This window comes from Pimephales promelas, chromosome 17 (genome assembly GCF_988280905.1).
Source record: "Pimephales promelas chromosome 17, fPimPro1.hap1.1, whole genome shotgun sequence".
In the NCBI taxonomy this organism is placed as follows: Eukaryota; Metazoa; Chordata; class Actinopteri; order Cypriniformes; family Leuciscidae; genus Pimephales; species Pimephales promelas.
In genome coordinates this window covers 27,238,942-27,252,111 of record NC_142785.1, presented here as the reverse complement: position 1 = coordinate 27,252,111, position 13,170 = coordinate 27,238,942, and the positions used below count along the sequence as shown (strand labels likewise).

Below are 13,170 nucleotides of genomic sequence, written 5' to 3'. Positions count from 1 at the left end.
TCTCGTCCTGTAAATGGAGTTCTGACATGCTGCTTCTATCACTGTAAATATTGGACACCATACATTTGCATAAACCTTAATTTTCATATATCAAATATTAGCAATGTGCAATCTTTTAGGTGCAGCAACTGGATTTATGACTATTTTATTATTTTCCCAACTTTGTATTTATTGTCAATGTACAAAGAAGCATTAAACTCAATCTGAAGAGAATATCTTTGTAATGATTCTGTTGATTAATGTACAGTATATATTAAAATTTCACTGAATGGGAAAATCAGTTTGAAAGGATATTTATTAACTCATCTTGCTGTAGTTGCAAACAGCTTACTGTGTGAAAAAATACATTTTTTTAAGTTCTGAAATGTCTTGCAAGACTGATTGCAGGGACATCATTGGGATAACTTCCCAAAGGGAAGTTAGTTCAAATGGAAAATTCTCTAAACCCTAACCAGTCATTACATTTACATAGATACTGATGATAAGTTTCTCGATATGTCAACCTGAGCTACAGGGTTCCAGATGGAGGGTTGTTAAAAGCGGCCATTACATCAACACATGACCAAAGCATGGACCATATAGTTTTTATTTTTGTTTTATAACTCTATTATATGAATTAATGACCTATGTCACCTTTATTTATATAACGCTTTATACAATACGTATTGTTTCAAAGCAGCTTGCAGTGATAAACAGGGAAATGATGATTCAATTATGCAAATAGAGTTAAATAAAGCAGCTCTAAATAGAAAATACTCTCATTGTTCAGCTGAGGTAAGTTCAGAGTTGATCAGTTCGAGCTGAAGAAATGAATACTTTGTTTATTTAAAAAAAAATACTTTAATTCAGCAAGGATGCATTAAATTAATCAAATGTGACATTAAAAACATTATATATTTGAAATAAGGGCTGTAATGTTGAACTTTCTATTCATTATACGATTTCACAATGAAAAAAATGGCAGGTTGTTTTTTGGGAAGCAATGCTGATCAATTGAGTGTACATTTGTTTTTTGAGTTTTTGCATAGTGGCTTTTAATTCCAGTAAATCTATATGCACATTGTCAGTGGTTTTATATTCAAATAAATATATTTACCTATATACGCATACGCAAGTGTACAACGAAATAAACATTTACCTATGCAAATGTACCTCCAAATGCATTGTTTGAGGTTATCAATGCACATCTGCCTCCACACAATGAAAGTCAATAGGGTCCAATTTTTTTAGACTTCAGTGTTGTTCAAAACGTCATCTTACATTCTAATATACAGGTCTGGAATGAGTAAATTATGACTTTTTTCCATTTTTGGTTGAACTAGCCCTTTAAATATCCTTCCTTACATCCTCACCAGCATCATGTCTTAGCCTACGTTTCATTCTGGCAGAGATTTCCAAGCTAAATTCACATTAAAAACACAAACTACCTTCTCAGTTTATGGTATAAAACATGATTTAGGATGCGTCTGCAGTTTCTTGACTGTCATTGGGGCAGACAAGTTCACCCCGGCTGCCTTCTTGGATGTCTTCCCTGCAGCCGTCCCGACATGTATCAAATGTTGAGCGCTGCCGGTAAAATCTACATGCTGAATCTATAGGTAATATGATAAGCATTTTCTCCTCACATTGAGAGCACAAAGTGCAGCGTATTTAAGGAGAAAGCAGACATACAAACCTGTCCTTGAGACACGAGCATCTTTTCTCCAATGACAATGAATAGCTAAAATGTTTGCAGCTGTTTGTTTTTCTATTCTAAAAGGACATTTGACACATTAAATGAATGAGTAGGTCTTAATGGTGGTGATGGTGCAGTGGGTAAGACACATGCCTTTGGTGTGAGAGACCCAGGTTTGAATCCACTATGAGACACTTAGTTGCTCCGGAGGCGTGCGACCTCTGACATGTATAGCAATTGTAAGTCGCTTTGGATAAAAGTGTCAGATAAATGAATAAATGTGTTTTAGACGTATACGTTTTCCTCATTTTCATCAACTTGGCTAAATTATGTAATCTATCTAATGTAAATTAGTTGTTTGCAATTTGGCAGCAAACATTTCACAAGACATGTTGATTTTGATTTGCCACCTGTCAGACTGAGACATCTTCAAGACTGTCAAAGTTTAGAAGCACATCATTTTTCGATAAGATCTAATTTCTGGTTAAGACTTCAAACCAGGATGTGATAAGAATATTTTAACATAAACATGAATGTATTTAGTCCATAAACAACTCCTAGCCACCTAAACCAGGCTCAGAACTTTAATATGTTATATTTTGGATATTAATCAGAATTTTGTTGAGCATGTAATCTCAAATGATCAACTTTGGATGTGTAACATAAAATGGTGATATATTATTTGCCTGTAATGATCAGTGGCCAACTTTTTCATTTTCACAATGTTGCAAAAACACATTAAAAGGATACATGATTTAGCATTAATCTTTGTATTAGTAGAAAACCTGTAGTATTTTCGAATTACCATGCTTTCCACCCTCATATCCCCCCTTTTTTCTGGAAAAAAATCCTCAGATGGCGCAAAAATCGTCATTTTGTGTCATCGGAGGCTTTTTTTGGCCAGAGGCTTAAGACTACAGTCAGTCCCGTATGTTTTCAACCTGCCCATAGAGGGTGGAATCTCACTCACAGAATGAACACATAGTGTCAGCCATCTTTTTTGGAAGCTAAGCTAGCAGGCTCTTGTTCTCTGGAGAAAGCTGAGTAGTAGGGGTTACCATCCTCTTTTTCCCGGACATGTCCGGCCGTCGTTGTCCGGGATTCAGCTTTTGATTTCTGCAGTCGCCATTCATTGTTTACATGTATTTCAATCTAACTGAATTCCTTCCGATTGGTGAATCTGAGTGTAGTGTTTCAACGCATTCTCACCCCAAGGCGTCACCTTTGACCATGCTTCAATATTTGACGTTTTAGGCGCCCTTTAGCGTCACTGAGTGTTTAAATGAACACTAAACAAGCGATCGGTTGATGTGCATTTTAACATTGCTAAGAAAATTCCCGCTCCTCCGTGACAGTTAAGAGACCGGTATATCTCACAGGTGTTACTCATCGTAATCACGCCACCGGCCTCGCGCCGTTCTACCGCGTCCCTCACTCGTCCTGCTCGCCACAGTAAATGAATGGCGACTGTAGAACGCAAAAGCCGAATCCCGTAAATCTTTGGCGATCTCGAAACACATTTTCGGAAAGGCTCAAGTCTAGTAGCCTAGACTTGTTGTTTAACTACTGCGCTCCACTACCAGGCGTGGCCACATAGGGCAGTGAAGCAAGCTGCATTCTGGGAGTTGTTGTCTTTCATCCATCCAAAAATATATTTTCTGGCTTTTCTCAGTCTAGAAACCTCTTTCAAAAATAATTTCACATTTCTTCTACATAAATGACCCATTTTAAATACACATTCATCTTTCCAGAGGTAAAGTAGCCTATCCCTTTAAATGGGTTTAACAAAGCAATTCATTACAGGAACAGTTTTTTTTTTTCAATTGAAATGGCTGGAATCATTCCTTCAGGGCATGTTCTATATAAACCTGAAATAAACTCAAGACGAAACTAGATCTGTTTACAAACAGATTTGCATTATCTCGAACCGGCTGTTTTCACCCGGAAAAAAGTCTTTTTACAGAGATCCATGAGTTCTCTGGTTTATGGAGTTCTCGCTTATTCATACTGACTCACCCTTTAAACAATTGTAATATTCTGTATTATGCAATCTTCATTCTTTACCAAAGAACTTCAAAAGACTGACCCTTTGTCAAAGTTCAAACGATAGAAAAACAAAGGTGTAAAATGTGACCTAACTGGGCATGTCGTGTTTGCAAAGTGTCCTTGACATTATAGTTAAAGCAATTGTTGGAAAACATACAACCCAGTAAACCAGAACTAATTCATCTGCAAACTCCCGTTCACCTCACAGTTCATCAAACACACCCAGTGACTCATTTATAAAGCGCTGCCTTCCAGCTGAAAGAACATAGATGAATAGAAGCTGCTACACTGTATTTTTAAGTGTTTTTAAAGTGATATATATGTCAGCAGCTACTGCTAAATTAGACTCTGGTCAACATTAGCTGAACGTGTGTGCATGGTGACTGATGTGTCACATCGAAAACCTATCTTAAAGTGTCCACTCATCTAGGGGCTTTGAAAATCACACCAAAAGTCTGCATGAGATGAAAATATATACCTTTTAAACGCATATTATTGACCTCCCACCGAAAAGTCATATGTCTAACCAAATTGTGTTACAAATTTGAAGTTGATACCACAAAAATAGAACCCATTATAAGGTTTTAAAAGACTTCCCACTGGGACTCTGACTGTATAGGCTATGGCAAATTAAATTTTTTGTGAAACAAACCAAAAAATGAGCACAAATAATTCATTTGAACTTCTGAGGTATACTGTACAAAGCTACTTTTTCTGAATTTTGAGCACATCTTTTATTGATTTGTTAAAAAATAAGTAGAAATTCACTGTAAAAAAAATGTTTATTTTTTTTAATCACCTTGGATGTTAAAGCAACACTGTGATGTTTACCCCCATCTAGCGATGAAAAGATATATGACATCCAATGAATATTAGTTTCTGTTCCTCTCAATTCCGATTTCGTTTTAACTCCTACGGTGGCCAATGCAGTCCAAGATTAACATGGCTTCCGGTTCGACCTCGTCCGTGAGTGTTAACTCAAACGTAAACGCGAAAGGCGAAGCTTGAATTAACGGGTATGTCCCTCTTTGGCTAATCTACTTTCAAGATGGAGGGGCACCATGGCGACCGACATTAGAACCCCACACCCGTATGTATTTTCAATGCCATATTATACACTCACGAGAATACTTTATTACTTGAACGAAGTAAATATACATTAATGAGCACGTATATTTTTTTTTCAAAGAACTAAGTGTTTTAGCTAAGAATAAACTAAAAGAGTTGCACAGTGTAGCTTTAAGTAATTTCAACTAAAATCACATTAAACTGACTTAAAACATAAGTTGAGTCTTATATAACTTATCAAAAAAGTTGAAACTTGATTTTAATGAGTCAAAGCATTATAAAAACGTATGTTCTTATTGATTATATAATGTTTTACATTGAAAGAACCAAATAAAATAAAAAAGAAACATTTTTTTTTGCCTGTAGTCAGATGTCTCTGGAAAGAAGGAGCCTCGAACAGATTTTAGAGAGAATACCAAAATTCCCGCAAGAGTTGACTGGCTTTGGTCTTAATTGGACCGTTCTCATGACTCCTATGTATTGTTTGGCTTGTTGCCCTTGCGGGATCCCTGCTGGGATTCAATTTGTTTTACCTTGTGAGTCGTGACTTTTCATTACACACAACAGAGGAAGCTTCTGCACAATTATTAGCAGTTACTTCATTAACTCACACTCTAAACAGCAAATCATGACTTTACAAAAAGTGCTTTCCCCGAAAAATCAGTGTATTTTATATAGTTCAATATATTTGCACCAATATCCATGTTCATTTAAATCTGGACGTGGACAAGATAGAAAAGCGCAGCCTGTCACAAAGGTGTCATTCTGTGACCGTCTCAGTGAGCCTGTTAGGAAAAGAGAGGAACAGTGACGTCTTTGTGTGAGCTGGACAAAGCTGGACCTGTGTGAAAGCAGGTTAATGTTCCTCTACAGGTTTGGAAGCCAAGGACATCTGAAGGACCCTCACACACACTCATCCAAACCCGCCTTTGGATTCTGCTCTGGATCTCTAACACCTCCAGTGAGTGACACAATGCAAACACGCAACACAACCGTAAACAAAGCAAGCAAAAAACTCCGACATGCAGTATTTGAACAAAAAGATCCAATTCACAAGAAAATATCTCAGTATTACAGAGGTGTGTGCTGTATAACAGCCCTACTGTGTGTTCGAGTGGGGTGTGGAGAGCTATAAATAACACACTTACAGTGCACACAATTGTGCAGACAATTTTCAACTTCTCAGAATTGCTAAAGAACTGTTGACGCATGGTGAAGTGTGTGTGTGGGTGGGTGGCAGAAAGCATAATGACAGTAAAACAGGACGCCACACACAGTCCCAGAGGATTCCAGGTGTTTGTCCAGTGTGTTGTCTTATATCAGCAGGTGAATTAGTCCGAAAAGGTGCAGAACTTTGTTTATAAAGATAAAAAACAGACATGTGCAGATTGCACACAAGCTGAGCTGAACTAGTTCCACGTTTACTTTCTTTTTTCATGATTTCATTGAATACTACTTGGATAACTCAGCATATGGTGCCGTTTGTGATCTTATATTGCGTACTTATGTATTGTGAATGCCTGTATGACATTCACTTAGATTTATTTGTCAGATTCTAACTCCTGTTACTGTAATGTATACCCAAAATATAATTTCTTAAAAACGTTTATGCATACACATGTATACTGTATATACTGCATATATTGTGAAAGAATATATGATTAGTCTTTCTGACTGCATAAAAAAGTAACATAAAAATGGTTTGGACACACACATGCATAAAATTGTAAAAAATCTACGCAAAATGTTATATTCAAAATGTCATTACAATATTACCGTAGAAATGTGGCAAATTGCTGTCTTATTCAGTTTTGCATTATGTTATTGTTTTGAGTTGAACTTCAACAGTTTTGAAAACAGTAAGCATGTGCAAATTGGAGGTTGTGTGGAAGTGAGAAAAGACTAAATGTAATTTGAAAGATTATAAGCATAATGTTGATAAATGTTGATAAATATGTTGATAAATTATCAACAGTTTAGCCCACACATAGACTTATGTTGTGCTCGCTGTGTGGAAAAAGTGACCTAAGCATGTGTCCTAGCGATTGTAAACAAAATAAAAACTGTAATACTTTTGCACAATGAAATACCTGACAATAACGCATCATTTTTGTTCTCATGGCTGTCGGCACAGGCATTTACACAGAGCAGGAAGGCATTACTGAGGGCCAGGAATGTGCAGACCTTGACAGAAAATATGCCAGGGCTTATTGTGCTGCAAAGAGCATTTCTGTCGCTGGGATTAATGTATTTAAAATGTCCCAGTCTGATTCGGGTCGAAATGAAAGAGACGCTTGTGTGACTCTCTGTAAATCTTCTAATGACTTGTTTTCACATTTGTCTGAGTTTGAAACATGTGCAACGTAGCCTATTTGTCCATAGGTAGAATCGACTGTGTGTGTGCACGTCTGGATATGAATGGTTACTTATCAAAATATGTGTTTGAAAGCAAGGACCTTTCCTCTTCTCAAACTGAGGACACACTCACGTGCCATGCATAGTTCCTGATTCATCCAGAGGAGCCTTCAGTTCACAAGTGTTCTGTTCAGACAGCAGCACATTACTTTCAAAATGTTTTACATACTTTATTTCCCCTTACTCAGTGATATGATATCCATGCCTGTAAATGGGCAAGAATAAATGTCACATGCAAATATATTTCTGTTAACAAACAGTTGTGTTCATACATGATGTAGGTCAAACTATTTTGAGCACTTCTTGTGTTGTTATTGCCTCTTCACGATGACTTGATTTAGTCCTTAGATGTAAGTCGCTTTGTATAAAAGCATCTGCTAAATGACTAAATGTAAATGTAGGCCTAGAACATGTCAGAAACGAATTGAATGATTCTGTGATTTTATTTTATTTATTATGGATATTTTAGCTGCTTTAATGGATATTTACACAAAAATGTTGTGTCTTCATTTACCCTCATTTCGTTCCCTGTATGACATTCGTTCATCTGTGCATTGAACATATACATATAAAGTACAGTGCTGGTCAGAATTAATGGCACCCCTGATAAAGATGAACAAAAATGGCAGTAAAAAATAAATCTGCATTGTTTTTTCTTTTGATCTTTCAAAAAAATGCAAAAATGTAGCCTTTCTAAAGCAAAAGAATTGAAAGTGGGGGTTAATCACATTATGAAATTAATGTTTTTCTCCAAAACACGCTATTGGCTCCCTGTTATTAAATACCTTTTGCATCCTCTTTGTGCCAAGAGAACAGCTCTGAGTCTTAGATATAATGCCTGATGAGTTTGGAGAACACCTGACCAGAGATCAGTGATCATTCCACCAGAATCTCTCCAGATCCAGATTCACAAGTTCATTGGCACTTCTTCTCTTCAGTTCAGTCACTCATCTTCTATAGGGTTCAGTTTAGTGGACTGCGACGGTCATGCCAGAAGCTTCATTTTGTGCTCAGTTACTCATTTTTGTGTTGATTGATGTTTGTTTTGGACCGTACTGGAAGATCCAACCACGACCCATAAGATTTCTAGCAGAAGCGGTCAGGTTTTGATTTTTTGTCTTTTGGTATCTGTTAAAATCCATAAAACCATCTGAACAAGACCTCCAGCAAAAAAATAGGCCCACAACTTAAAAAATCCAGTAGTGTATTTAACCGTTGGCTTAGGGTACTCTTTTTATCCCTGTTTGTACCAAACACTTCTGGGTTTGCTGCCAAAAAGCCCCTGTAATCTCTGCAATTCTCCATCTGTGATCCTTGGAGAGACTTTGGCCACTCAAACTTCCCTTCTTAGCGTGCATTAAGACAATATAAACATATGTCCTCTTCCTTTATTAAATCTTTAGTTGATTGGATCTTCTTGTGATTTACTAAATCTTTAGTTGATACAGCCACTTCTTGTGATGCTCAACAATCTTTTGATGCACATCAGAGCTATTCTTTGGTTTTACTCATTGTGATGGATGATTAATGGGATTTGGCCTTCATGTTTCCTCATATTTAAACTCCTGTGAAACAAGAAGTCATAGCTAGACATCATGTTCCTAGTCACCCTGGTGTGCTAAAAAAAGGTAAATATGAATGGAATATACTGTACTTTAGAGATATTTTACTCGTAAATAATTCTAATAATCGTGGCCAAAATGTTAGTAGAAAAACATGTATTTCATAATGTGATGTATCCAAGCAAGTGTCTCAAAATAGCATGTAATTATATAATTCTGTATTATCTGAATGGAATGACTAAGATCTTCCAACATGGACACACCTGTTTATACAATCACTAAAAATGTTCAAGCCACGCTAATCTCTGTTCTGATAATGTTGTGTATCAGATTTGTGATTTTTCAGACCCCAGTTTACATACATGTCTCGTTGCTAACAGTGTCACTGAGGACAGGCGTGTATGAAATAATAGTGTTGCACAATTCTTACAGTTAACTTGTCAGGCCAGTTGCCTTTAATTAATCTTTTTGATATCAGTGTTTTCACACCTAACAAAACATGATTAAACTTGTCTTATGAACAGGGAAATTGCACCATTTTAGGGTAAAATGTTCTAAGCTAATCATTTGAAGGGCATGCCTTGTTTTTTCTGACTTAATCACAGGAAAACCAAGCCTTGTTTTTCTCTAAAGAGTAAAACTGGTTTTGTTCGTGGGAACTTGTAATTGATTCTGAGTCATCAGTATCGGTTATAAGATGTAAATACAGTATCAAATTAGAGATAAATATTATGACCTAAAACAGAGGGTGACTTCAGCCCATATATACAATACTGTGTGTTCTGTTTCTATGGATGTGCCTCTAAAATACACTGAATGGGTGGATGATTACATGCATCAATGATATTTTACAACCTGATTGACCATAAAAAGGCCATTCATACTTTAAAGCTACCTTTAACACATTTACTTTAAAGCTATTCTCTTGGTCTGACATATAACGGGTACTTTAATGTCTATAATTTAATATTAATGAAAATGTAGGGAAAACTGGCCATCAAAAGTTGACCATCAAAATGAAATTAAGGCAGACTTGAACAAAAAACTGCATGATCGCAATGCTGTTTGTTACTCACAATCACGGCATTAATACAAATACGCCTAACACACAATTAACATCACAAACATTCACTGTTTACATTAAAAAAAATTAAATTTATAGAGCATTTCTTTCACTCTAACATGTAAAATGTGCTTAGGCTATGTATTTGTATTATCATCAACTAACACCAATCATCGTTATTATTATTAGTAGTAGTAGTCATGGTAGTAGAGCATTTCTTGTTTTTGTTTTTTAAACTTATCACAACGTCAAGAGTGTGCCATTGCCTTCACCGATATTCCGTGTGTTGGATTATAGTCAATTTCTGCCATCTAGCGGATATACTTGGTAGTGCCGCTTGTTTGCTCTCTGTATAAAACCCGCCTCCGAAAATCTTTCTCAACTTCTAATTGGTTGAAAGAATTTTCTCTCTCCTGTCTGATTCGCTACATGGTTTCGACATTGTCGTCACTCACAACAGAGGTCACACATGATTCAAAAATGGACGCGTCCTGTTGAAACGCTACTGCCGTGTGAGTTTAAAATGAATGTTTTATCTTTTCAGTTCTTTTGAAGCGAAACCACTGAATCACATGGAAAAAATGGAGCTTGCTGAAGAGACTGTGTGAGCTGTCGTCTACTCCTGCGATGCCTTCACATGCTTGTTTACAAAGGGTGGGTTTAAAATTCTCTGAAAAAACAAAGGCCGATTATTGTGTCCCAATAATGTGATAAAATACTAATCAGATAAAATTGCTAAGAGCAAAATATACCGAGGTCGGAGTCTGTCGTGTTTATTTATTAAATGATTGACATGTTAAAAAGATTCCTTCTCAAAATACTGTCCCTTCTCCTTGAATTTTCGTCAAAATTCTTGAGAAATAATATTGAATAACCACCATATATACATTTTATTAAATAATATTTTTACCATACACTTGATACTTACAATTTAAAAGTTAAAATATAAATAAAATGAAATTAAAGGTAAAAATATAAATCACATTTTTTTTAATCATACACTTAATCATCTTTTTACAATTTCACAAATCATCTTGTGACACAAAAGACTGGAGTAATGTCTGATTAACATTTAGTTTTGCATCACAGAAATGAATTATATTTAAAGTATATTAAAATAGAAAACCATTATTTTAAATTGCAATGATATTTCACAATATTACTGTTTAGTTTTTTTTTTTTACTTAACAGTAGTTATGTTTCCAAATGTTTGACTAGTACTGTGCATGTGTGTGTGTGTGTGTGTGTGTGTATATATATAAATATATATATATATATATATATATTTCATACTATTTGTGTTTTCCTTGTGGAAAAACTAGCATTTTAAAAAGTTGAAGTTTAGAGGAAGAAAAGGCTGTTCAACTATAAACATTATCACTGCCCCACTTATATATTCCCACGTAACCTGCATCAATCTATTTGTAACACTTTTCTACAGCTGTGCATCTGCTACATGGCTCTCTTCAAGATCAGACCCCGTCACTGGACTGTGCCCTCTCAGAACAGAGCTTTGCACTTCACCGCCTGTGAACCGCAGTGTTCAAGCCCAGACTCTTCCTCCTCTATCAGCAGTGTAAACCAGACACCGACTGCCTCAGAACCTGCGGACGAGGGCCCTCCGTCTCCACCCACCCACTGCTGCATGAGCGGCTGTCATAACTGTGTGTGGATCGAATATGCTGAACAACTGCTGAAGTATTACAGCAATGGTGGAGAGAGAGCTCTGGCGGCCATTGAGGAAAACGTTCTCGATGACAACCTAAAGGCTTATCTTAAAATGGAGATCAAGTTACTGAAGAAGCCTTGATGACAATGGACTTTGGGGGGGATATTTATTCAGAGTTCAAAGTGTTTCATAGCAGCAACTATTTGCACATTTTTAATAGGTGAGTTTTGAGTTTTCTGTCAAGAATATATCTGGGTCATAATTCACCTAAAATCAGTAGAAAAATATTAGTGTAGAAAAATCAATATTTCAATATCAGTAGAAAAATAAGGCTGTTTATTTCACAAAGACAACAAATCCTAATCTTAGGACCATAAGATTTCATGACAATTAACTCCTATGAGTTTTTTGTACTCTTTTTACATAGGACTTTTCACAAAATATAGTCCATTTTATTAGAATTGAAATATACATGAAAGTGTGTTGTGAAAATTGTGAAGGGCATGTTCAATATTACAGAACTGACAGATGTCAGACTACACCCATGATAATACCTTATCTAAAGAACATTTTTAATGTCCACTTCTGCGGTAAAAAAGATATGAATTGATAACAATGTTATGTATTTATAGACAGATATGTTTAGATAAAGTGCACAATTTATTATTTATCATTGTTTTACATATTATTTTGCACAGGTTTAACCATTTGTGGCAATGAAGAGCCACGTGCCACGAGTCACTATTTTTTTTGTTTACTTTCACTTTCACGTTTGCGCAAAAGGGGTGGAGTATGTTAATCACTCAATCACCGCTAATCAAGGAAGGAAATTGAATATAAGGGTGTGTGTAGTACCTGGGAAAATGCGCGTCACCCGTTTGTGCATTGAGAAGTTTGCAGTGAAATCGTGATGGATTGTTGGGGAGAGACGGCTGCTTGTCGATCTGTTGCTTCCTGTGGTTGAAGTCTGGTGCAGCGCGAAAGTCGTTGCAGTCTCAGACAAACGAACATTGAGCTGTTTTAACGACAAGCCAGAGCTGTTTTATCCGCTGATCCTAGTGTTGAAGAGGACACTCGATACTCACCAAACTGTTTCTTGCCTGCAAATGTGTGACGCGCGAGGTTGTCTGCGCCGTCTATGGTCTGCACGGATTTAAATCTGTTTGTGGAACTTGGACTCAGGAACTTCTGAGAATCTATTTTGTTATTAGTATTTGTTGTGAATAAATATTCTTTGTGAAATGATTTTTTTTTCCCTTTTTTATAAATATATATATATATAAATTTATTGTGTAACAGGTGGTTACATTCTGGCTATCCTGGGTTAATGTAAATTTTGACAGGTTTTACCTTGTCTGGCGCCCGAATTTTTCTTTAAGAGAGTTATTTGAGATAAGGCGGCGACCACCGTTACAGAGTGGCGCCCGAACAGGGACTTGAAAGACGTTGAAACCTCAGATTTGAACATTTTATTTTGAACATTTTGACACTGATTGTGAACAAGTGATTTGAAAAAAAAAAAAAAATCTGAGCCCTGTGACTGAACTTTATATTTGATGAACAATTGGTGAAAAGTTTTTTTGTGTGGGTGTTGACTGTGTGAACGCTTATTAGAGTGTTATCTCTTAGGTGTCACAGTAATAGAGATTATTGAATGTCACTTGCCTTGAAT

At 36.2% G+C, this 13,170-nt stretch overlaps 1 protein-coding gene across 1 annotated transcript; it reads left to right on the top strand.

Annotated features, from left to right (window-relative positions):
- Positions 1-10,286: 10,286 nt before the first annotated feature.
- Positions 10,287-12,740, top strand: oxld1 (oxidoreductase-like domain containing 1). Its single transcript, XM_039665259.2, has 2 exons — positions 10,287-10,483; positions 11,271-12,740. The coding sequence occupies exons 1-2, from the start codon at positions 10,457-10,459 to the stop codon at positions 11,637-11,639; spliced, it is 396 nt and encodes a 131-aa protein (XP_039521193.2). The 5' UTR covers positions 10,287-10,456; the 3' UTR covers positions 11,640-12,740.
- The last annotated feature ends 430 nt before the right edge of the window (positions 12,741-13,170 follow it).